At 39.8% G+C, this 25,793-nt stretch overlaps 1 protein-coding gene across 16 annotated transcripts in view; it reads left to right on the plus strand.

Moving 5' to 3' along the window:
* The window catches only part of LOC139937526 (bromodomain adjacent to zinc finger domain protein 2B-like), a 66,030-nt gene that overhangs the window by 37,456 nt on the left and 2,781 nt on the right, over positions 1–25,793 (plus strand). For 12 of the 16 annotated variants that reach the window (XM_071932701.1, XM_071932703.1, XM_071932700.1 and 9 more), the window contains 20 exons: positions 1,841–1,873; positions 4,655–4,720; positions 7,904–7,948; positions 8,528–8,560; positions 9,222–9,287; positions 9,741–9,884; positions 10,150–10,261; positions 11,171–11,316; positions 11,900–12,004; positions 12,326–12,510; positions 13,230–13,521; positions 14,105–15,527; positions 16,021–16,179; positions 16,875–17,065; positions 17,350–17,510; positions 20,713–20,772; positions 22,108–22,282; positions 23,311–23,457; positions 24,342–24,454; positions 24,772–25,029. In XM_071932701.1, coding sequence (XP_071788802.1) covers positions 1,841–1,873; positions 4,655–4,720; positions 7,904–7,948; positions 8,528–8,560; positions 9,222–9,287; positions 9,741–9,884; positions 10,150–10,261; positions 11,171–11,316; positions 11,900–12,004; positions 12,326–12,510; positions 13,230–13,521; positions 14,105–15,527; positions 16,021–16,179; positions 16,875–17,065; positions 17,350–17,510; positions 20,713–20,772; positions 22,108–22,282; positions 23,311–23,457; positions 24,342–24,454; positions 24,772–25,029 — 3,914 coding nt within the window. The remainder of the gene's footprint in view (positions 1–1,840; positions 1,874–4,654; positions 4,721–7,903; positions 7,949–8,527; positions 8,561–9,221; positions 9,288–9,740; positions 9,885–10,149; positions 10,262–11,170; positions 11,317–11,899; positions 12,005–12,325; positions 12,511–13,229; positions 13,522–14,104; positions 15,528–16,020; positions 16,180–16,874; positions 17,066–17,349; positions 17,511–20,712; positions 20,773–22,107; positions 22,283–23,310; positions 23,458–24,341; positions 24,455–24,771; positions 25,030–25,793) is intronic. The other 4 variants (XM_071932713.1, XM_071932709.1, XM_071932712.1 and 1 more) reach the window with 4 other exon arrangements.

Genomic DNA, 25,793 nt, shown 5'->3' on the forward strand with positions numbered 1-25,793 from the left:
TTCATAACACAGTGCGCGCAATAGTGTTTCCTACTGAACAGGCCATTTTTGTTTTACAGGGTTACATCATTTGGAAAAGCCAACCACCAATTGTGTAAAAATCTGTTCAATTCACAAGGGCCCAATTTCATGGCTCTGCTTACTGTAGAATTCACTGTTTAGAAGTGTTCTCTTTGGGTGCTGTGGTGGGGGGGGGGGGTTGGTATCATGAATATTAATGAATTTGTGGGAGGCTACGCGTATGAAACGCTTCTCTGTTCAATTCATCCATTTGAGTGACCTCTACGCGGCAAACTGTATTGTGAGTCCACAGTGTTGCCAGTTGGAACCACTTTATGCACACTTGTGTCCAACACGACACCTAAGGTCTTGGCAAGGGGGTCTTACGAATGATTGCCATTTTCAAAACGCTTCAAGAGGATATCTAAAAAATGTACCCAGAGACGGAGCACAATTTTTGTTCACTGATTTGTATTTTGAAATTCACTGTTGGGACTCTGCTGAAACTGAGGTGAACCCGAGCCACAGTCCTTATTCCACTTCCTATTGACCTTTATCACGGTGTGGCCGTCTTGGTTTTACTCCATTCCAACTCATTGTAACCAAACTGAGGCTGGACGAAATATTAGTCTGGTGCCATGTTTGCGCAATGATATTAGCATTCATTACCGTCATTGGAAACAGGGAACATGACTAAGATGGTGACAGCGTGATGAAGGTCTATAGACCCCTTGCATTGACTGCCATCACTGAGGTCAAACAAAACCTGCATGCGTGTACGCGTAACGCACAACTGTCAGCCAATGATATATGTAGGTCTTCCTTTGACCTCAGTAAGGGTGCTGTTTGTGTTTTTGACGTCATATGCAGGGGGTCTATTCAATTCTGTGGAAAGCATTCGTTTGTAAAATTTTAGCGTCTTGTGTTTTCATACTCTAAGAAAACATTTATCATCAAAAATCACAAGATTTAGTTCTTTTTTTGTGTGAATGTCCCTAATCTTTTTTACAGTCACTGTTAATCTACTGTTACATTACCTTTTGTATTTTGTCTCAACTTATCCTTTTTGAAATTTAAAGGTTGTTCAAATCACAGTGTTTTTCTTTAGATTCTGCTAATTGAAACTTTTGTTATAACTGGTTTAGTTCCCATGTCTGTTTTATGAATCTGCCTTCTTATGTATTTTTTTTCCCCCTCAGAATTTGTTGGTCTTGAATCCATATTCTCTATGTGTTTGTCACTTGTTTTTTTTTTCTCCCTCTTCTTACTGAATCGAGCAGACATCCTTTGTTATCACAAGAAAAGAGAAAGAAACATCCTCTCCCAAACAGTTGTCATAAAAAACAAAAACAGATGACAAATTTACGCCAAATCTTGAAGACCAAAATTACGGTATCTGACACATATGTGTGATTGTCATTTCAGTGAGATAAATACTCAAATTTCAGCGAGTACGCATTTTGACACAGCTGCCATTTTGAATTTCCAAAATAAGAATTTGAGTAAGCCCCCAGCTTGGTTAGGCTGGTGCCTATTATTTTCCACCACTGTAATCTCAGTGTGGTCTCAAGACACAAGATGGCCGCTAAAAGACCATTGTGATGTCAATACTTGGGAAACCAAAATGTATACCCCCCCCCAACAAAAAAGGTTGGACTACAGATGGTTTCATCAAAATGTTAAAACTGTACAAGTATTATCTAAGAACTAACGATATTTTACCTTCGCCGCAAGAACTAGTGGTTTTTATCTCAAAACACCTCTGACGTCCATGGCAGTTAAAAGGAGGCGTCGTGTTGGACAATGTGGTTGATATTGTTTGTTATCTGAATCTTTTCAGATGCAAGCTTCTTCAGAACAAACTCTCTTCCAGGTATGAAGCCCTTCTCTTGCACTGAACTCTCTTTTTTGGGGACTAGAGGGGGGATCATTTTTCCCTTAAAAAGACTTCTCTCCGAATATAAATTTAAAAAAAGCTATTAAACTTCTCCCCTGTTGTCCTAAACTAACATGCGGGTGCATGAGATGAAGAATTCTCAATCAACCAATTAAAAAAAAAAAAACTAAAACCCAACCTTACTTTAAAAAATTTATTTCAGCGAAACTTGCTTTATTTTTTTCCATCCGCAGATTCTACTTTCAAATTCGTAGTCACCATATTTGTTTGAGTACCAGAAGTTTTTTAATCAGTTATGATTTTGATTGGATGAATGTTTGACATCGTGACTCAGATTTTCAAACCACACTGCATGACTAGCGACAAAGTACACGTAACACCACAGGATTTCAAGTTGAGACTACCTTCCCGTCCTTACAGGAGAAAAACAACAACTTTTTAACCAAAATTTCAACTGCCCCCTAAAGTTGTTTGGCATTGTAATGCTTGTACATTGATTGTTGACAATATTTTTTATGTAGTACAGCACTGTGACGTGATCACACACTCAAAAGTTGTATCGATGGAAACATTTAAAATAATGGGCCGGTTGTTTCTTTTCTTTGCTTCTTGTGATGTTGTGTTGTTTGTTTGACTCATACTTCAAACAGGGCAAGTCCAGTCACTTTTTTTTTTTAATAACGAAAAACAAATTCAAATGTTTTTTTCTCTCTACAGAGAAGATTTTTGTTGTTGTTGGCGATGTAAGAGTCTGTTGTTGATGTGTAGTGTTCGCTGTTGCACTTTGAAAACAAACGAAAATCGGTTGCAGTGTTCTGTTTTTACAGACCCTTGCAACGATGTTTTCTTTCTTAATCAGAATAGACATATGGGGTGGGATCGGTGGCATCATATGGGAGAAGTAGGCCAGATCCTACTTATGTAGGATTTGAAGCTGTGTGTGGTGGGGAAACTACGATTTGTGGTAACACCTTGTAAATATCTCTACAAAAAGTTAAGGGGGTTCTAGAAAACAAACAAAATAAAATAACTGTAGAGTTAAATATTTAAGCTGGGAGTTTCTGAATTTAGTTTAAAAAGACCTTTTCGTCAGTAATAATAATATTGCGCTCCTTAAAGAACACAGCACCTCGCATTCATTAGTCCAACATGTTTAACTCTGGTTTTTTCTTCTTCTGGCTTTATACAATTTAATGGTTCTTCCATGTTTCAGAAACGCATGTATATTTACACAGACATGTGATTTCTTGGGATGTTTCCTAATTTCAGAATTTTTTCAAAATCTACTTTAGCCATGTTAGCCTACAAATACCCTTGAAAGACATCACGCAATCACCAAAGGGAGACAGCAAATTCCACATTGTGCCCAAACCTCTAGTTTTGTATTTCTGGTGATGTACAGATTCTATAAAGCTCATAAATTGTTACAGCTGGGAGGTTCGAGGTCTAGCATAATGTGCATCAATTTCAATCCTTGATGTAAATTCTACCTTCAGTAGTTTAGGGGCGGCTCGGTCAAGGGAAATTTAAACACAAACAAACTACACCTTAAAAAAAGCAAAAGGAGTGAATTTGAACTAGGTGACTGGAAAGGCCCTTCATCCTTTCATATCTTTCCTGTAGTTTCATGCACCATATTGGCTTCTTTGTATTTTTTGTCCTTGTTTTTTTTTGTATGTCTTAAAATGCTGCCTTAAAATCGCTTTGTCTCTGTCTCACTTTTTGCTTTGTACTGCTCAACATCATGCTTACTTTTCTTTTGTCATTTTCAAAATGTTTTTTTTTGTCTTTATTCATCGTGTGGCTTTTTTCATTTTAGACTCTATGATACATGTGTAAATGAGAATCTCTTGTCGAGCTCCTTTATTTTCTTGTTTTCTCTGCATTTTTTATTTGCAAATGATGAAGTGATATTATTTGGGTTCCCCAAGTGATTTTTTATTTGTTTTTGTTTATGTCTTAGGACTTAATTTTTTTATCAAAGCATATTGACTAAACTATTCCAAATGTCTTTATCAGCGACTGGGTTTTTCTTTAATTGTAAGATAATGTTACAAAGATTTGAATTCAACTGGTAAAACCTGACAAATCTTTGCCGCCTTGAAAACTTGACTATAAACCAAGTAATAAACAAGCCCCCCCCCCAAAAAAAAAAGATTTGGGGTTGAAAAAAGAAAAAATTTGCTACAGCAGGATTTGAAACAACAACCTCCAGATTTATGTGCCAGTCTTCCAAATGGGGTCATTTGTTCAAATTCCACTCTAGTCAATTTGTCTTTGTTCAAACCTGTTTGAAATATACCTCCTTTCACCTGTGGTTCATTATTTGAATAGAGAAATGAAAGAACACAAATTGAAATTAAGAAACACTGTTTAGGCATGAAATCCCAAGGTCCATTAACTACATTTGAAATGGAGGTTATTTTCTAAAACAAACTGTTCATGAAATGGATATTTACATGTAGTGTTGATTTGTACAATTTTTGAGAATTATTGCAGTCCGAACCCTTAACTTAATGTAGCAGGAACTTTGTTACTACTGATATTCAATTGTCATTTACCTTATTGATACACCATTAGTTTCTTTTATAAATACCACGCATCAATCTTCATAAACCATTTACAGCTCCAATAACCGTTATTTACCCCAGCCCGGTTGAAAATGATTTAAACAGCTTTAACCAGGTTTTTATTAACTAGGTGAATTAACTAGGTCAGGATAACCCGATAAGACTGGTTCCTGTTTTGCATGCACAGGATCGTAGAAAAAGAAAAGATGCGGAAAGCAAGTCCAAAACCGTGGAAGCCTTCAAGCGCGCCAAGGTTTGTGTTGAGTTTCCCATAGAAAAGCGCACAACATTCTCATTCCATTGTTTATCTTTCGGGTTGTGGAGTCTGTAACCAGTCTCTCTCCGCCCTCTCGGTGACGGTTGCTATCGGTGACGGTTACTATGGGTGATGGTTACTATGGGTGACGGTATTTCTGAATTGGTTTTTCAAGATTAGTTTAAAAGTTTTTAATTTTGGAAGTGGTTGCAGTTCTTTATCACCAGTTTTTGACTGTGGTTCAAATTTTGCTGTGTTGCACCGTTTTGTGGTTGTTTAAATATTAACAAGGATTATGATAAAATAGGGCGACCGCCAACATAGGGCTAGATAGCTCAGTTGGTTAGAGCGCTGGCACTTTCATACAGAGGTTGTTGGTTCAAATCCCACTCCAGTTAATTTTTCTTAACCCCAAAAACCCCCAAATCAATTATCCTCCACGGTAGTGGTTAAGTTTTTGTGGGTGGGGGGGGGGGGCTTTATAGAATTTTAGGTTTAATAGTCACTAGTTGTCTCAGTTACTATTGCCTTTAAGTCTAAGGAACAACAACTTCCTTCAGAAACTGAACAAATTATTTTTCGAGTTTGATTGGTATTTTAGAGCATAAAATAGCAGGGTTTTTTAATCTCCAAAAATGTTTGCAGTTTTCGACAAGACAGATTTTAGTTAGCCACTAACATTTGTTACCCCAACCCAACTTTGGCACTTCAAAACGATGTTGGAATGTTATCAGTCCATTCTAATCACGGACGCTTGTTTTTCTTACCTTTGTGGTTCATTATAAAGCATAAAAAATTGTTAAAAACTGTTAACATGTGTTCAGAAAAGAACCTGACACATTTGGAACAAAAAAAATTAATATGTATGTTTACTGCTGGTTTTGTGTTGTTGATATTTTGTATTACTTTGCTTAGCGCTGCCATTTGCTTGCTTTTTTATTTCTTTATTTCAAATTAACCATATCCTCTCTTTGTTTAAAAAAGACCTGATCCTATTTATTTCCTCTTTTTTAAAACTCTCTTCACTGAACAAGTCGTTTTGTTGTGGATATTCTTGATAACATTTCCCAACTGTGTGTGTTTTATCCTGACACAGAAATACTGCAAAAATAACCAATGACCCTCTCTGCTTAAGCTATTTAAACAACTTTAACCATACAGTTATTATGTTATGTCAGTTCTTTTTGACGCATTTTGTGATGTTGCTAAAGCAAAGGGTTTTTGGCAAAAAAGCATTTTCAAATACACGGGACACGACAGTTTGTGATAAATTTCATACTATGTGAACCATGATGCAATGCAGTCACGTCGCTGAAATACTTTTGCTTTTTAAGCATTTCTTGATAGTCCTTGGCGGAATTTCAATGTGCTGTTAAATCACAACGAAAAAAGAAGAAGTTGCATTTCAGTTTTATCTGCTGTGAGAAAAAAAGAAGTGAGAAACCCGACCAGACATTACCTGGTACTTTGGCTGGTAGCTGGTAACATACTTGAGTAGGTCCTGTGTAAGAGTAACTATAAATATAAATATTAATATAGTAAACTTGCAGGTACAACCATGGGTAAAATCTCTATTGAAGGAGTGGTGGCTCTAAAAAGAGCCGATTTGGTCATGACCTTTCAAACAGTATACTCTGCTCGTCTTCAGGAGAATGCTGGACTACTGGAGGTGGTTGAGCTTATGTATGGTTGGAGGGATGCACTTGGGGCAGGAAAGATCAAATTTTACTCATGGTCGTACCCGCAAGTTTACCTTTAATATTTATATTTATAGTTACTTTTATTCTCCACACCATGTAAAGCTTCGAACACCTGTGTGTTGTGTAATGCTTGTAAAAAAACCAGTTACACTTTTGTCTCTTAGAGAAGGGGTTTACCCTTGTGTTTCTGGGAGTGGCTGCTGAATGCACCACAGCACCTTGTAAGCCTTTACATGGTGTTACATAAATGGGTCTCAGAATAAAAAAAACTTCCAAATTTTGTCTTACAAAAAGATAACGATAAGCATTTTGAAACACCTGCAGGTAAAGTGCTATACAAAATCAGTTGTTATTAAAAGCAATGAAAGAGGCCATGGGACCACCAACCGAACATAACACTGTCATCTTAATAAGTTCATCTCTCGACTAAAAGCCCTACTCACACTACACAAGTTTTCCTGAGAAAAACATGGAGAAAAATACAGCAACATTGGATGGAATTTTTACACTTTAATTTCTAACCATGGGAAATTTCTGGGGAAGTTTCTTGGGGAGTAGGTTTTTTCTTTCTTGGAATAGTAACACCCTGGTTTGCCGAAGTGTGCACCCTTCCCCCAGAGAAACAGTGGCAAGTGTGAACTGAAATAAGAGGTGGGGGTTGGTTTACAGATCCCCAGGATTTTCAAGTGGGAATCTTCTGTGTGGTGTGAACAGGGCTACAATTCACAGCACACTAGGACCAAATTCAGACTGCATATTTTAAGCAAAAACAATTTGCACGAGAAAGAAAACGACACACTTTAATCACACCACAGCGAATAGTAGAATAATTTTGAAGATTTAAAAATGTTGACTAATCAAAGCTGCAAATTTTTGAAGTGAAATAATTGAGCTAGTCTTTTGCTGTAGCAAGGCGAATCACCTTACATGTACAATTTGTGTGGGTAGATGGAAACACATTTTTTTCTAAACGTGACAAGGGCAAATGAAGCTAGTAAAACAATTCCAAAAAATACAGTTGAGATTCTGTGAGAACTAAAAACTGTGATTCACAATCGGTCGATAACCGATACAGTGTAACTCAAAACCCTGAAACCCAACACTTCACTATCTATGAAGCCACAAACTGCTCAACCATTGCTTGTCCTAGATAAGACTAGGGCCCAGATTCATAAAGCTGCTTAAGCATAACAAGAAGCTAAGCACCAAATAATTATGCTTACCAGAATAAGGTTACCATTCAAACTACCATGTCGCTTGTGCAATTTATGACTGGTATCCCGCTAATTTCTGCTAAGCAGGAAAGATTGTTAAGCTTAAGCAGCTCTATGAAATTGAGCCCTCTGGAGCAGGTCTGTGAATTTGGTCCTCTTATCATCAGTTAAAATCGGAGTGACATTGATTGTGTGAAACCACCTTGAAGTGTGGGAGGACGGAGTTGCCTTTTACTCAATTCTTGATCTGCTCTTTCTTATGACAGGAACGAGAGATGAGGAGGCAGCATGCTGTTCTACTTAAGCACCAGGTGGGTATGGACAGAGTCAAGAATAAGTTTACCAGCCAAATTACTACGCCTGTGTACAATCGTTGATCCTGCTTATTCTTTTGCTGAGCAAAAAGTTAACAAGCACAGTTTGATAAAAAATATTAGCTTAAATCTGAAAGCTAACCGATTGTAATATTCATCAAGTACCAGTCTTGTACTCCAGAGAAACCTTTACTACTGGAATTTCGGTCTTGCACGTAGATGCACTAACGTACAATTAAAGAAAGTCAATACTTTTAACTGAATTCAGACTTTTTTAAATCTGCTTTTTGACCCCAAAAGGGCAGCCATTTTCTCCAAATAAAACTACACCCTGCTCTTTGATGTACTCTCTAAAATGTTGCAGATGCTCACCACAAAGGCTCCAGTGCCTAATTTTATAAAGCTGCTTAAGCACAAAATGGCTACAAAGCACAACGAAATTATGCTCATCAAAATAACATGCCATATAAAATAACACACCACATGAATAATGTGTGACTGGTATCCTGCACCCTTTTCATACTGTACATTTCATCAATAATAACAAATCTTGTGTATTTGTGTTTGGTCTTTCAGGAACGTGAGCGCCGTAAGCACATGCTTATAATGGTAAGAAAATATTGACAGGTGTTATTTGATAGTGCCGTTTACTTTTTTGCTGATGAAGTTTGAATGATTACCATTACCTGGGCCCAGTTTCATAAAGCCTGTAGGCACAAAAATTATGCTTAGCATGAAATTTCTTGATAGAAAACAGGATTACCAACCAACGTTCCATTGGTTGCACATTGCTCTGAGAATCACGTTGAAATTTTGATGGTAATCCTGCTTTTATCAAGAAAGAAATTTCATGCTAAGCAAATTTTTGTGCTTACAGGCTTTATGAAATTGGGCCCTGCTTTGTTTGTTGGTATTGACTTATCGATGATGTTCCATCTTATATATTTGGTTTGCGTTAACACTAATGTATGTGTGTATATACTTGCCAGGTAGAGTTGTTCTTAGGGAACTGTCTTGCTTTATTCTACTGCCGCGGAGTAGATAATCAGAGGTTCAGGAGACTTCTCAGTTCTGAAAAGAACTGTCTTGCTTTTTAACTACTACCAGGGCGGATGGTATAGAAAATAGACTGGACTACTACTTTGGCTTATAGGATCGAAATTAACTGTACTGCTGCGGAGTCAGTTCTGAATTGGTCTCAACGTTTCGACTAGCTTGCTCTAGTCATCTTTCTAACCGTTTTCTTTCTGATATCTTTCCCATTGTGCAGGAGCGTGAAAGACGGAAACAGCATATGATGCTCGTAAGAGCTCTGGAAGCTAGGAAGAAACACGAGGTACGATAGACGCTAACCTTGATTTCACAAAGAACCAAGTAGTTTTGTTGACTCCAGTCGGTGAATGCAGACTTGAGTTGCCAATTTCAATGACTTGAGGGAAAATGACCTGCCGTCGATTTCACAAAACTCTTCCTAGACTAATTTTAGGACTTGGGACTAGTCCCAACACTGCAATGTAGCATGCATACCTTAAGATTAACCCTAAGTAGGAAGAGTTACTCGTCCTAACTCGAGATAAGACGAGTCCTAACTCTTTGTGAAATCGACCCATGAGACTTTACTTGACTTGCCCAAAAATGACTTGATACATTTGTTTGAAGACGATTCAATTTATATTATTGTGCAAAAATTTAGTCTTCTGTGACGACGTCATTGCAGACAATCTCGACGTTTTTGAGTGCTCTTGTTATAAGACCGAACATTAAATCTGTATATCAAATCTTTTCATAGGAAAAAGAGCGGATGAAGAACGAGAAGAAGGTGGAGAAGAAAGTGAAGAAGGATCGTAAGGTGCAGCAGCGTCTCCTGGAGATGCAAATGGCGAAAGAGCTGAAGAAGCCAGTGGAGGACATGAAACTCTGTCAAGAATCCAAGGTGCGTCGGACAACAGTTACTGGTTCTTATACAGTGCATTTTACTATTAGTACCAATGAGCCCTGGTCGTATATTGTATTAACGTGACTCACCTTAAAACATTTCTCTATAGAAGGTTTCAAAACCCTTTTTAAAAAGCATGACGTTGACAAAAACAAACAAACAAACAAACAAAGACCTTACCTTAAACATATTTGCTTACACTTGTGACTGTCATTACGCCCTGTGTAAATTTAACATGATCGATTTTATCATTGTATTTCAGGCTCTGCCGAACTTGGAGCGACTTGACGGGCTGAAACTTCCAGGCCAGGCCTTTGCAGATCTCCTGATGACTCTGGAATTCCTCCACACATTCGCAGATGCACTTGGTCTAGGTGAGAGTTGTATTCTTTTTTTTCCCCCATGGCACCATGAAACGATATCGCTCATTTGGTATGGTTAGTGCAAATGCATAACATTGCTCAGATTAAAAAAAAAACCAAAACAACATAATTTATAGAAAGGTTTGCGGTAACACCATGTAATGACTATCTCTAATGAGTTGGGGTGGTTCTGAAAAGAACCGTTGGTTTCAACTCGACGTTTGGATCAGTATGCTCTGATCGTCTTCTGGGGAAAGCTGGACTCTGAACCACCCCAAGTCATTAGAGATCGTCATTACATGGTGTTACCACAAAACCTTTCTATACCGTATATCCACAATGCAAAGTTTCAAATCCTACTTAACAACTCAAAAGTTCACAAATTTGCAATATTTAAGGCTGTATCTAAGTTATCCCGATAATATTCCTTCTACTTTAGTCTGATTTCCGATATTTTTTCCTTTGAACAGAATAGAACTTGTGATTGAATAGCCTGAAAAGCCTACACTACATGTACACATGTACTATTATGTGTATTAAGTGTGAAAAGTAGGTAAGGCTTTGTACATCTCGATCAAATGGTTCTACTTTTTTTTTTCAAGAACACATTATCATACCTGTTGTTGTGGTACCCGCTGCCAAAACATAGGATTCGAACTGCCTCTAGCTACCGGACAGCCTCGGTAGTCTAGTTGGTAAGACACTTGCAAGTGATGTGGGTTCAAATCCCACCCGAGTTACATGCCTGTGATATTTTTCACAGGACTCGGGAAAGTACTGAGTATTTAGTGCTAAAACACACATCCGTGTATGGGTAAGACCAAAGCAATAAAACTATCATGCCTGATTATCTGTTGATTCAGATGATCAGAAAGATTTTTTTAAAGTTGTTAATGATTTTTATTTTTGTTGTTCTTGCAGACAAAGAAGATGATATACCCACTATGAAGACATTACAACGGGGTCTACTCGATGAGACAGAGTACATTGGGGAGGTCATAGCGTTAGCAATCTTGCTTCTTGCACTGGCCCTGGAGGATCCTGGTATACCAGACAACCATCCAGAGGTAAATGAAAGAGAGGTTGTATTAAAACTGTCTACGTACATGTACCTTATGCATGAGCGTCGTCCAAATCTCATCTTAAAACCCTCAAAGTGGCAACTCTTTAGTGCCAATGGTTCTATATTACGCTGTCAGTACATGCTTTTCCCATAGGTTAAGGAGGTCTGTTGTGCATTGTGTGTAATTTTGTTTTGGTTATCTAAGAATAAAATATTTACATGGTTATGATTTTTTTCTAAATTTTTGCTGGATTCTGTATAAGAATGGAAATGTGGGAGTTGATCTTTACAATGAGATCAGTTTTGTTAGATGAGAGCAGCAGCCGATTTCGCGAAACGCTAGGATTAATCTTGAGTAAGATGAGTAACTCGTCCTCAGTCCTAGAACAGGTTCAATGTGTCCTGACGTCTTGGGATATGGAACTGAACTTGTCCTAAGTCCTAAGATAAATCCTAAGGTAAGAAGAGTTTGGTGAAATCGACGGCTGGTCAAATATTGCAGCTGGTTGCAACAACATTGGGCGTTTTGGTGGAAGAGATTTGGCAAGACTTTGACACCTGTTTCATAATGTTTCTTTCAATGACAGAAATCTCCGTGGGGCCAGTCAGTTGAAGACATTGACATCACAGAGGAGAATCTGTCTGAGATGCTACGATATTACATCGTTGGTGTGAACGGGGCAGATGATAAGGTAAGTGGGTCATATGTTTTTTCTGTGTAATCATTTGACAAATCTATATCTGTCTATGTCAATCTGTGGCGTTCCACTGTTTGTGCACAAATCAAAGACACGCATGTTCTATATTGAAAAAATGATTTGATATTCATCGTTATCTTGCAACTTAGACTACCAAATGAGCTCAAATTTTCACAGGTTTGTTATTTTATGCATATGTTGAGATACACCAAGTGATAAGACTGGTCTTTGACAATTACTAATAGTCTCCAGTGTCTTTAACAGGTGCAAACTAAATTCATTCATGAAAACCTACCAAACTTGTTTGTGTTTCAGATAAGCGTAATCCTGAGTACCTGCCCGTTCAAGGCCCTCAGTGCCGTCCAGAAGGTGTCCGTCTTCGCCTTCCTGGTCAACCAGCTTGTTTGCAGCCGTCCCGTCACCCAGCAGATAGAGGGCGGTATTGATAAAGTCACTAACTTGAGGCGCGACAAATGGATCGTCGAAGGCAAGATGAGAAAGTGAGTGAACAATTTGGAAACAGACAAAAATTACTTTTGATCAGAAATGCTGTTGTTCCTCATGAGTCTGACAGATGCTGTAAATAAAATGCTGTCACAAATATTTACCCCTTTGAAATTAAATGTGCCTGTCGTTTGAACAAGATTCATGTGGTTCATGAATATGTTTAAAAAAAGGTTAAATCACACCCAAGCTTATGATACAACCCCGGAAATGGCGGCAGAGGGATTACCCCAAATTGTCAATAATATTTGTGGAACAAAGACCCCCAGGTTAACATGCTCGTGCTCTACTACATGTATCTTTGCTATCTAGGCTTGTCAGTTTCCCTTGCGCTTTATTACTAAACCTTATTATTGGTTGCTTGCTTACTTGCTTAAGTCGAGTGATGTCCTCGAATCACGATGGTTCCCCAAGCCTTCCTGTCCCCCATTGCTGACTTGAAATCTGCTGATTCAAGTCCCATGTCTATTTTGAGACTGTCGATGTATTAGTTAGTGCTGGTCTACCAGGTTCCCTCCTCCCATGCTTAGGGATCCACAGAACAATATTGGACACTGGTTCGTTGCTATTGATGGGAAAGCAAGTATGATTGTCGTTTTGTGGTAGCAACCTGCATGGTCTAGCGGTTAAGGGCAGGGGACTCAACCTCTGGTGTTTCTGACACACACACAACACGCTTCCTCCTTAACCTAGTATTATTGTTATCTAATAATAGACTACGCTCTCTACGAGCCAAGAAGTTCGGCAAGAGGGACACCCCCAAGCAGGAGCCAGGAAGAGGGACCCCGTCCAGTCTGAACGGCACCCCGGAGAAACAGAAGAAGCTCGGTGACGATGATGACGACGATGACAAGGACGATGACGATGAAGACATCATGAGTGGCGGGGAGGAAGTCGGAGGTGCGGGAACGGAAGAGGAACAGGCGGAGGCAGAGGAAGAGGTGGAAGTAGAGTCCGCTAATCAGGGACTGGAGGAGATCGAGAGGAAGATAGAGAAACTCGGCAAAGTAAGATTTTAATTTTTGGAAGGCTAGATTGTTTGTCTCATTTCTAGAACAAAAGTGGATTTTTCTTGTCATTCCGTGGTTTTGCATGTAAGTTTATTTTTGTAGCTGGAGATGTTGTCCCCTCCTCATAAAAGAAAAGAACCCACAACGAAGCCGACAATAAAACAAACTCCTAAAGCAAAGCATTGGGACCTACATATATCTTTATTTGAAAATGGTATCCCCCAGAATCTTATTCCCTTTTTCCTCTTTACCGTAAAGTTTGTAGCGTTTAAGAAATATCTTTCAAAAGCCAGAGTATTTATATGTCCACAAAGTAAGAATAATTCATTATTGGAATGCACAATGTGAGAAATGTCTTATTTCAATTTAAAATTTTGTGTTGATTCCCTTTCTCTAAAATCACAATCCTACATTTATAAGACATTCAAGAAGGGAATCATTTGTTAAAAAATTGTGACACATTATCAACAGCTGCAGTGCTTTTTCCAAGTTCGTTTTTTATGGTCACTAATTTTTGGAGCAAATACCAAAGGCGTACCATCCCTTTAAATACCGGTTTTCTTTCTCATGTCAACTACAGCAACATGGTCAGTTCCGACATAAGATCTTCGATGCATCCCATTCCCTACGTGCTATTGCGTTCGGCCAGGACAGATATCGTCGCCGCTACTGGGTTCTACCCCACGCCGGTGGCCTCCTCGTGGAGGGTCTCGAGAGCGCAGAACCAAATTATTTTAATATTGACAAAAACGCTAAGAAGGAGATAGTGACTCCCGTTGTTGAAAGCAAAACGGAAACCTGTGGTGAAGAAGCGTGTGTTAAAAACGAAGATGAAGAGAACAAGGAAGAGAAGGCGGAGGTGACAGGGGATGGGAAGGAGACTCAGGACGTGATCCCAAAGTCAGAGGAAAAGGAAGTGGACAATGAAACCAAAGAGCTACCGATGGATACCTCATGTAATGCAATCTCCCAAGATGCCGCTGTTGCCAAATCGGAGACGGAGAGCTCGTCGTTGTCATGCAGCGAGACGGCGTCGGTGGTCAATACGCAGGAGGAGAGCAAGATGGAGACCACCGAGCCGCGACCGTCGGAAACTGCCTTTGAGGAGAAGACGGTTGCTGAGGATAAAAGGACAGAAGAGGAGATTGTGCCTCCCCAGGTGAACGGAGATATTACCCTGAATGGGACGCTAGAGGAGGACCCCAGGGAGAACATGACTCCGCTTAATCTCTCGATGGTCAGTAAGACCTCTCAGAGTGACGCTGAGAAGCCCGAATTCAGTGCCCAGGAAGTGCCGCAAGCGGACCCCTCAAAAAGGACTCTCATACCTAAAGTAGAGCCTTCGGAAAATTCAGATACGAGCACCTTAGGTCAGGAATCGCCGACCAAGAAGAGCTCTCCTAAGCTCGGATTTCTGAGCATCGACAGCATGCTCCAGAGGCCGGATAAACCGTCTGTGTCGTCCCCGAGTCACTTTCCGCCCCCTCCCATCACGTCCTCAAGTACGACGCCCCCATCCCTACCCGGGGACTCTAAACTCAACGGCACCATGGGGTCTTGGTTCAGCATCTTGCCTCGTATGCCTTGCGACGACACCTCGCTACTCAGCAGCCCCACGAAAAAGGAAGAGGAGGAAGCGTCCAGCGACGCCTCGTTCACCGATCAGTTCAAGCAGGCCGCCTCCATGCAGACGGCGTTCGGAATCTCGCCGTACGGAATCTACCAGTTACCGTTTCCCCTCATGCACGTCGGTCAGATGAACTCCTTCATGGGAGGGTACACCTTCCCAGGTGTGGCCCCGATTCCCCTGCAGACCCTCCACATGAACCAGATGGATCAGGCCTCCAACGTCAACCCTCTCATGCCCCTGGGCAGTGCCCTCAAGATCAAGACGGAGCAGGAGGAAGAAGACGAAGAAGAAGAGGCGGACTTGAAGGCCATCGCTAACATGCAAGCTCTCTTGGACCAGATGGAGAAGGCGCAGCAAGAACCTATACCAGATGGTGAGTCTTAGGCTGTAATGGGAAATTGTCAGCAATTGTCACACTTGTCAAATCTTATCAGATGATATTATGGGTTTTGAGGCATTGCGTGGTGAGGTACATGTATCAGTATATATCAATATATATTTGGTTTGCGGTAACACCATTTGTGTATCTACTAGCTGGGTAGATTATGTTCTTTTGCAAACTTGTCTTGCAGTATAATCTACTACCGGTAGGTAGGTTTTTGGAATTCAAGAGACTTCTCTATTACTGCTGAGTAGATTTTCAGAATTTGGGAGACCTCTCAGTTCTGAAAAGAACTGTCCTGCTTTTGAACTAATACCTGGGCGGAAGGTAGAAAATCGGCCTGGACTACTACTTTCTCTTTAGTGGATCGAGGGGACTTCTTGTTATTAACTTCACTACCGCGGAGTGAGTTTTTGATAATAGACCAGTACAAAAAAAAGAAGTTAAGATTGAATTCCTAACATTTGTTATTTCTTGCAATCAGATCTACAGCAAGGCTGGTGGCAGATCTGCGATCCTAACATGTTACGTCTGGTCACGAGGGCGCTACACATGCGCGGAATTCGTGAGAGAATGCTGCAGAAGAGTTTCCAGAAGTACAATGACTTCTCCCTTAAGGTTTGTGGCAAGGGAATTAAAAAAGGTGAGTTATAAACAGTTTTGAGATAAAATTAGTACATGTTTTAGCATACACTCTGATACCACTCATCAAGCTGTTAATGCAGAAAACTTGTCTTAGCAAATTCAAACTTGTCATTCATTACCAATTTGTTTTGATGTTAAACAACTGCTGGGACCAAATTAATCAACCTCTCATGCATGAAGCACCTATTTATACAACATCATTATATTATTGTTTTAAATATTTGTTTGATAACATCACAAGGCCAGATGGTAATTTCAAGGTGAGGGCTGTCGACCCAAATCAACTGCCACCAGGGGCACATTGTCACTGTAGTCCTGGGGCTGTGACAGGGTTACCCCCCTTCACAACAGAAGAACCATTAAAATTCAACCATTGAGAAGTCAAATCAAGGATCCGATCTGACTGTTTTTTTATACCTGTTAGTTCTATACTTAATTTTCGCTGGAAACATAAACAAGATTTCAAATGAGAATTCCAGTACCATCTGTCCCTCTTTATGTAGAAGAATCGGAACTGCATGTTGAATGCTTCCACGATGTACGCTACACCATGGAATATTTCAGGTGTGAACATGTTTATACAATTGCCAGTTTGTTAGACCTCTGAGGTGTGTTTAATTATTTTTGCCGTTATTGAATCGTCATTCACAACCTTTCCTTATTTTCATTCTTCTTCGTTTTCCTTCAATGCAGATGTTTTAATCAACGAAATAGAGAAGAAGGTCCCCTTTGTGGACAACAACAGCATTCCACGTATTCCACCTCCCACCTATGAAGAGAATGCTGATTGGCTGAAGGAGGTTACCTTTGCGTCCAATAAGGGGATAGTTGAAGCAGTGGAGTCTATGGAAGAGCGCGTCTTCTCTGCCAGTATGCAAGTCAAGGTAATGGCCCAGAAAGATTGGCTTTTTTCTTCAGTTCTGCGTTTTGGCCCACAGTTGTCAAGACGTATTTCTCTTGCAACTGGAGACGTTGGTGACCATCGGTCATTTCAGCGCCTGAACTTGTTTTTCTGCTTCCAAAGTTTATTTTGGGCTGCATGATTTTTTGCCAAAATTTCTAGGTGAAAACAGCAGGTTTGCATGTCGTGTTTGAGCGGTTGAAACTTGACTCGAGCCTTGTTGATTATAGTAGTTTGTAACTCCACCTGTTATTCTCATTTGGGCAGGGCTGGGTGCTACCGGAGAAGGTGTCCATCGATCCAAACTTGGAATCGTGGCAGCTCACCGAGACCTCGGGAGTGGACCCTATCGGCATCGCAATCAAGAGACTCCTAGCCCTGGAGAAGTCAGTAGAAAGACGCTACTTGAAACCGCCACTCAGCAAAACGTGAGTAACATATAATACATAGAGGGCGCCCTTTATGCTAAGCGAAAGTCCTTGATTAGAACAAGGAGTGGCTTGACTATACTATTTGGTCAGAGGCCAATTCGATTGAGTTGATAGTGATAGTGGGAATTTTGCTTAGCACAGTAATTCTGTTAAGCAAACACCTAGCAGGGTATCCCTCACAACCAACCTAGTATCATTACATGCAATGTTTGCTGGTAGTCTCATTTTGCTAAGCAGATTTCCCACGCATGTAAGCATGTTTGGTCTGTTTAGATATTACAATGCTAAATAATAAGATTCCGTTAGAAAAAGTGATATGTGTTGAGGGTTTTGATGTTTCTACAAGAAATAATTTTGCCAAGTTCTGCTAAAGCAAATGCTGCAATTTGAAACCAAAAGCCTTTAGATGCAATGATAAATTACTCTGACTCTTGCATGAAATGTCATTCGGCAAAGAGTCCAAAAACAAGAGTTTTGCTCAAAAATTATCAAAATAGATTTCAGTTCAAATATATTTTAAATGGCATGGGAGATTGTTTTTTTATATATTTAAAAACTGCTGATTTCATTTATATGTGTACATTTTAATGAAACTTTAATAAAGTGATTTTTATTGCAATGTCCTTAAATTTGAATTTTGACTTCCTACTCTACTCCAAGCTTTGCTTTATTAATTAATTATTTAAGTTATTGTTGCATTTTGGGGATGTTCGGTTTTTTAAGGGGGCTCACTGTTTCTGGCATGTTGGTTGCGCTTGGGTTTTTGTGCTCATCTTTTATTCACAAATATTTTCTTGCTTTCAATAAAGATTTGTTGTTGTACGGAGTTACACAAATTGCACAATCATCATAAAAACATGTATTTGAAGAATAATTTTCACCACTCACCCTGAGAAAAATTTCAGCTGGAAATTTCCTTTGTCTTTTGTGATTTATGTTGTAATTAAAAAAAATGAATTTGACATTGAAGTCCCTGTTTAACAGCGGTCCGCTGGCCAGTTCAAAATGCTAGTTCAAAACACTTAGGAAACTGTATCCATTCTTGCTGAGTGGTACTGCTCACTAGTGCCTTGTTGAAAAGCCCCCCTTTTATGGAAGAGTGAAAAGTAGCTGGTGGACCAGTAAAACAGCATGCTAAATGATTCCGCTGGCTCCTCACTTACTGGAAAAGTTAACGGCAAACCAAGGTTTGTTTTCTTAACTTTCCAACGAGTGTTTTTTTCTTTCTTTTCTAAGCTGCATTTGAACAATTGGGGCCTAGTTTCAACATTTTGTTGTTGTTAGACTGTACCTTAGCAGGACTGATACTTCACAGAGGGAACAAAGGCCCCCTGGTCATTGCCTTGATGCCCTTGATATGCTCTGCAGTAGAAATTTGCAACTTCCTCATAGGGTGCCCTTTACGTGTACCAAGGAGAAAATGCCTTGGTTCCCTTGCCCTTTCAAAAACGAAGCACACAGGCCTGCCTTAGATATCTGTACTAGCCATCGACTTCAAGTCATTGGTACCCTGCATTAAAGGGTCTATGTAACTTTTGTAGGACAAAAAACACAATGTCCACAGATTTACACTAAACTTACACAGTTTGAAGATAATGATAGTAGAAAGCTTCCCTGAAAATACTATGTGCTGAGGTGCTGTAGTTTTGGGGAAATGAGTAAAACAATGTCATGAAAATAATTTTCGTCTCATGAGACGAAAATTATTTCAATCATTTACAAACGTATTTTCATGACATTGTTTTACTCATTTCTCAAAAACTACAGCACCTCAGTAAGTAAGATTTGAAGGGAAGCTTTCCACTATCATTATCATCAAACCCTGTAAGTTTAATGTAAATCTATGGACATTTTGAAAAAGTATCCAAATCCTTTAAGGAACAAAATGTCTTGCACAAGGATACTAGTACCACCAAAGATGGCATCACCCATTGATGATTAACGGAAAAGTTCAATTGTAGCACTGAAAAGTCATTCTTCGTTGTGTTTGAATTCTACTCAGTTTTCCCCCATCCCTTGTTTAACTTCATCGCATCAACATAACCTTTTATCATCTTGCTAACTCATATAATCATTCAAACTGCCGTCCTGTTTTGGGGGATTTGGCGCTGCATTTATTATAAATGATGAAGACACCCCCAAAGTTGTCACTTCTTGACTTCTTCGGCACCTTCTTCATTCCAATTTAATGTTTTATTTTTATTTTGTTATTTATTTGATTAGTTTACATAATTTTTCTTTGTTTAATTGCTTGTGTTTTTTTGGTAGCAGTTTCATTGGTTTAAGTTTGTACAAGGGTTTTTTTGGGATGTAAAGGTTAACATACAAATTTTTATTTTTAAAACTAAGATTAGTTAACATTTTAATTTGTTTAATAAACCCTATAGAAACCATTCATATATAATTCCCAACATAGGACCAGACACATGTAGCTTATACCATTTTTGACACAACTTGTTGATGTAATCTTGTCTTCTAAAAGATGTCAGAAAAAAATAATCTGAAACAAACATGCACTTTTTGTCTTTTTTGTTTGAGAAGTTGAAGCAGGTCAGATCTTGCAGCAGTCTGTGGCTGTTATGGGCTTTTTGGTACAAGCTGTTTTTGGCCGCTATTGTCCCTGAAGCCTGGTTCATACTTCTTGCAAATGCTTTGTGCGAGGGGAATTTTCTTGCATCACAACTGCTTCCGAAGTGCCAACAGATTATTGCATCACTAAAATTTGCTTCGCATTCGCAGGAAGTATGAGTTGGGTTATAAGGGTTAATTTGTTTTATGTTTTATTTTTTATTTTTGTGTTGTTCTATTTTTCTGACGGGGAGTTTCGGGTAGCTTAAAGAATGCACACATTTTTCTACTAAATGCTTTGTGCATCATGAGCAATTCAGCTATTGACTTCTTCAAAGCATAATACTGCAGTTACAAAAACCAACATCGGCTCTTAATAATGATCACCTGCTATTGACCATGTGTCTTAAATTGTTGAATTCCTACCTTGTTGAAGGCTGTTAAACTCTAACACATTAATTATAAAACAACTTAAACCACACTGTTTTCTGCTAACGAAGATAATTTTGAACGGGCGGGGCACGGCTAACAAAACTCTGGTCTTGGCTGCCTTCCTTTTTGAACTTGTTGATTTAATTGTCAGCAGTTTCTGTGTACAGTTTTGGCCCATTCTTTGTTTCGCTTTTCACAGTGAAAATGCAATAAATCTTGCCGGCCAGGGACAGACAGAGTGTGATGGTGGATTGTCCAGGTAGGTTGCCTTATAAACAAGCACCTACAAACAAACAGACACACAGGAGCAGTGGTGTAGCTAGGGGAGTTAGATAGGGGCGGGGTTGGAGAGAGGGGTAGGAGGGGGCGGGGTAGGATGGGGCAGGGTAGGATGGACGAGTAGTAAGGAAAGGGCGGGGTGGGCGGGGGAAAAGTTAGAGGGCGGATACTGAATCAAAGGAGGGTGAATACTCAAGGCAATTGTCAATATCAAAACTTTTTTTTTTAAATCTAGAAATTATTTCAAATCAACTCATCAGGAGAGAGCCCCCCCCTTTTGGCTAGAGTATTTGAATTCATTTTAGATAAGTCTTTATAGGGTTTTAGTCACATATCTCACACTTAGACAGGTTGTTGTTGTTAGGAGTTTTAGATTGTCCACTGTGACTGTGATGTATCTATTGTGATCTGTTTACCCCAAGTGTAAAAATTAGCAATGGAAAGTGGTATCGTATTCTTGCTGTTTTGTCTTGTGCCCCCCCCCCACTCCCCACTGGAGTCCGATGGTTACAAACAAATAGGCTTCATTTTTTTGGGGGGAGTTTAGCAAAAGGAGAATGCACATTTCATTAAGCTGAATGCTGAGCTGAGGGAAAGATAAAGTAAGCTGACACTGCCCATTGAAGTAATCAGTCTGCTGCTAAATACTGTGGAGAAATATTGTCAGGCAGTTTTTATTTTAGCTTTGTGGCCCTGCGTTAATTTTTTCTCTTCCTTTTCTTAGAATCTCTCTTACAAAGTTGTTGAAAAATTTAATTAAATTATCATGGCTGAATTGCTCGCACAAATCATAGCCAGCCCCCATCAATGCCATTAAATAGTGACAAAAAAAGAACTGTTCAGTTGTGAAGAAGAATTGTGAAGTTCGAGCGAGGGTTGTTTTTTCAGGTCTCAAGTTTGATGAAACTTGGTCTCAAGTTTGATGAAACTTGTGTATGTAGTCTCGTTTATTGATCTTTATTTTGCAGAACTGGCAAGCACAAACACTGTTTACAAACACATTGATTTCAAAAGCCAATGAAAGGAACAAAACACATACATTTCTTTCCTTGACAGGTATTGTTAGTTTCGTTCGATTGCTTCCGTTGCCCTTTGTAGAACAAACTCCCCACCTCAGTGAAGGCATGTGGGACTGTTGATAATTTCAAGACCCAAAATGAAAACACATCTTATGACGCGCCATTTGTTATAATTTTTCTACTTGTTAGCGGCTTGAGCACCCCTTGGGTTGATATGTTTTTTGCGCGTTATAAATATCTTAACTATTATACACTAATTATTAATCCGCGTAATCACTATGTTTTCTTATTGTCAGATGTCGAGGTGCCGCCCCCGACGATCAGTCTTTCATCAAGGCAGAGGAGGAGCCCTCAAAGGGGTTGATACGCTGGAGGCGCACCGTCGAGAACGCCACCTCAGCGTCACGACTACACATGTGTCTCGCCGTCCTGGACAAATGTGTGGCGTGGGACAAGTCCATCATGAAAGTGGTAAGCTGTTATAACTGTTGCATGTGTGTATACGTCGGAAGTCGATCTGAGTGCAGATCTGAAAGGTAGTATAAAGGCCCCAGTCACACAAGCCTCGATAACGAGAACGAAAACGAGAATGTTAACAATGCACGCCCTCGATTGGTTGAATGAGCATTGGGGTACTTTGTGTGGAGAAATTCAACCAATAGAATGCGTTCTCTTTGCGTCGTGATCATTATCACTGCAGTGTAAAAAAATATGGTAATTTTAAAATGAAAATTGGACTTGCCTTTCCAACATTTTCAAAGATAAAATTCCAGACCTGTAACTTGACCCCTTGCATGGGCCGTGATCACTGAGGGCAAACGTGTGCTTGCTTGCGCATAACTCTCAGCCAATAATAGGTCTTCGTTGACCTCAGTGAGTGGGCTGTCTTATGATGTCATATGTAAAGGGCTCTACCAGGGACCTTCTTCTTAAATGTTGTACTGATGAACACAATAGGGGTATTGTCATTGTGAGGACTGACCTCCTCTCCCCAACACTACATTCCTTCTCCCCTCTTAACCCCGCCCAAATAAATGGCAACCCAAGAACAAGGCTCCACAAAAGTAACTGTCAGAGACATAGGTTAACCACAGGTATTTGAATACTGATTTTATTGTTGCCAGGTTTTGAAGACTGTTTTATTAATCGGAGTAGAACAAAGAACAATTGACCAGTGCTGGATTTGAACAATCTACCTCAGGAGTACGTGCCGTTGCCCTACCAACTGAGCTATCTAGCCCTATGCTGGGTGTTCCTTATGTTGTCAATCTCTTTGTTTGGGGGTGCCAGTCAGAAGCCATTCATATTTTTTATTTTTTTATTTTAATTTTAATTCTACATTGGGTTTTTACCTTAACATGTCTGTAATTCTGGGTTGTATATCAAAGATAAATTGATTTCCCTAATCTACATGTAGCCTTGACTTCACCCTTCACTAAACCTGGCCTACTCTATGTTACCCCCTCCCCCCTTCATTCCCCTCCTACCTCCTTATATAGTTTTGTCAGCTGTGTCGTAAGGGAGACAATGAGGCGCTTCTCTTGTTATGTGACGGCTGTGATAAGGGCTTCCATACTTACTGCATCAAGCCCAAGATGACGCAGATCCCAGAGGGAGACTGGTACTGCACTGTCTGTATATCCAAGGTACGCTCAATCGCCATGGCAACATGCGCTTTTGGCAGTGTGCGTGGATTCGGGAGGGTGTTGCGCTTTTTTTTATTAGTCTCCACGCAAATCAGGTTTTTGTTCTCTCTCACCCTGGTTTTCATGTGTGTATTCTGCTGATCCTGCTGGAGCTTTTTTTTGTTGGGTTAGCTGCATTTGCATTACTGGTCATGTTGGTGCGACCTGGGAAATTTGTATTTCACCCATATGTAAATCTGTTTGCACTTTGACCTTTATGTAAATCTGTTTCCATGTTGGTGTTACTTGATTTTGAAGCATTGATACATATCACTTGTTCTGTCATACATGCACATCTCATATGCACTTGTACAATAAAAAATGCCATCTGTTAAAGTTAGATCCCAACCAAATATTGACAAATTATTATTTGCAGTTTTATCAAAGTGTGTGTTGCTTTTCATGAAGCTAATATTCAACTAGTGTTAATCTAAAAGCTTCCCCTAATCGTTTAGGGACCATGGCATCTGCATGCGGCTTGTACCAAAATGCCCATAACAATCCAATAATAGCTGCAAAATTTTAACCTACTTTCACTCAAACAAAGTAGTAACAAAAAATGGTGTTAGACCAAATTGTTATTTTCCCATGTCAAACATAGAATCTGCAAAAGCAAAATTTCTGAATTGTAACAATTTCCCTGATATTTTTCATGAAAATAATGTTGCAAAAAATCAACAAGATTTAGCAACGGCCAGGGCGCAGTGATGTGTATGCAGGAATAAATGGTCCCTGAAGGGTTAACACGCAGTTAACACAATTTGAGCAGAGCTGGGCAAAGTATTCATATCTGTCAGGAGATTTAACCCAATGATATAATTCTTCTGTATTTTCATCACCTGCAGGCTACCGGTGAACCAGGTACCTGCACCGAATGCCAGAAGACCGGTAAACTCTTGAAGTGCGAGCAGTGTCCCAGAGCCTATCACCTTAACTGCCTTGATCCTGTACTAAGCAAGTAAGTTACCGCTTTTCAGTCGTACAACCTTTTTACTCATAACAAGTATTCACGTTAATACCCCAGACAGTTTCGCTATTCCTGTTGGTGGAGAGCATGTTGGGGGTGTTTAAATGGTTGAGAAAGATGAAGATATTTATGATCCTTTTTGTTGTAACACAAAGTTTCCTAACTGGGTTAGTACTGCAAAATGGCCATTAACTTTCTTTGTTAATATAATACAGTACATGTGGTAACTTTAATTTGCTCACCAAAACCCACCCTGTTTGTGTAGGACCTGTGGTTATTTTTAAAGTACGTTCTTTTTGTGATGCTAGATTTCCCCGCGGAAAATGGTTCTGCCCACCTTGCCAAAAAATCAAGCGGAAGGCTTCCAAGAGCCGCAACCATAAGAGGAAGAGCAAAGACAAGAAGGACAAAGGTCATCACTCAGGTCACCACTCAGGTCATCACTCGGGTCACCATTCAGGTCGCAGCACGCCTGCTGATACGCCATCGAGCCCCGCCGTGTCCGTGGACAAGGAGCAACAGAAGGAGGAGAAAGCAGCAAGGAAGAAGGAGTTGGCGCCATGCAAGTAAGTCTTGGAGATCTATACTTGAGGGGGTGGGAGAGTTCCTAGCTTTCAATGAACTACCAGGAACTTTTTGTATACCTCGGCTTAGGCTCTCACTACGGCTCTGGGTTTTGTTTGATGCTTGAAACATATTGATGACGGAGACCAAGCCAAAGCCGGAACCCAAGTCAGAGCCGGCGCCCTAGCCAAGGTCTGCCAAAAGGCCCTGGTTGTGGAAGTGTCGTGGCCGAGCGGTTAAGAGCACCGAATTCAAACTCTGGTGTTTCTGATCAGCAGAGTGTGGGTTCGAATCCCCAGCTGTGACACTTGTGTCCTTAACCAAGACACTAACCATCGCACGTAAAGCCATTGGACCCATGTGTTGTGTGACGCATGTAAAAGAACCCAGTGCAGTTATTGAAAAGAGAAGGGGTTCGCCCCGGTGTGTTCCTGGCTGTGGCTGCTGTATGCACCATAGCACCTTGTAAACCCTTAGAACGTGCTAAATAATTGGGTCTCATAATTCATCACTGCAATAACATATCTTTCTGAAAGTTTGTATATAAATAGTCAGCGACTTGAGTACCTTGTTTGGTAGCTACGTGCGTTGTATAAGACTTTGATATTATTATTGATATTATTCAATTATCCAATTCATCTTGGGATAGCAGTTCAGAAGTACTGTCATAGTGTGCATTTTGCCTGAAACTTTGTGTGTTAACAGACGTGATATTCTCTTTGCTTTATTTATTATTATTTTTTTTAAATTTTGATTACAGTACAAC

The sequence above is a fragment of the Asterias amurensis genome, chromosome 5, assembly GCF_032118995.1.
Source record: "Asterias amurensis chromosome 5, ASM3211899v1".
NCBI lineage: Eukaryota > Metazoa > Echinodermata > Asteroidea > Forcipulatida > Asteriidae > Asterias > Asterias amurensis.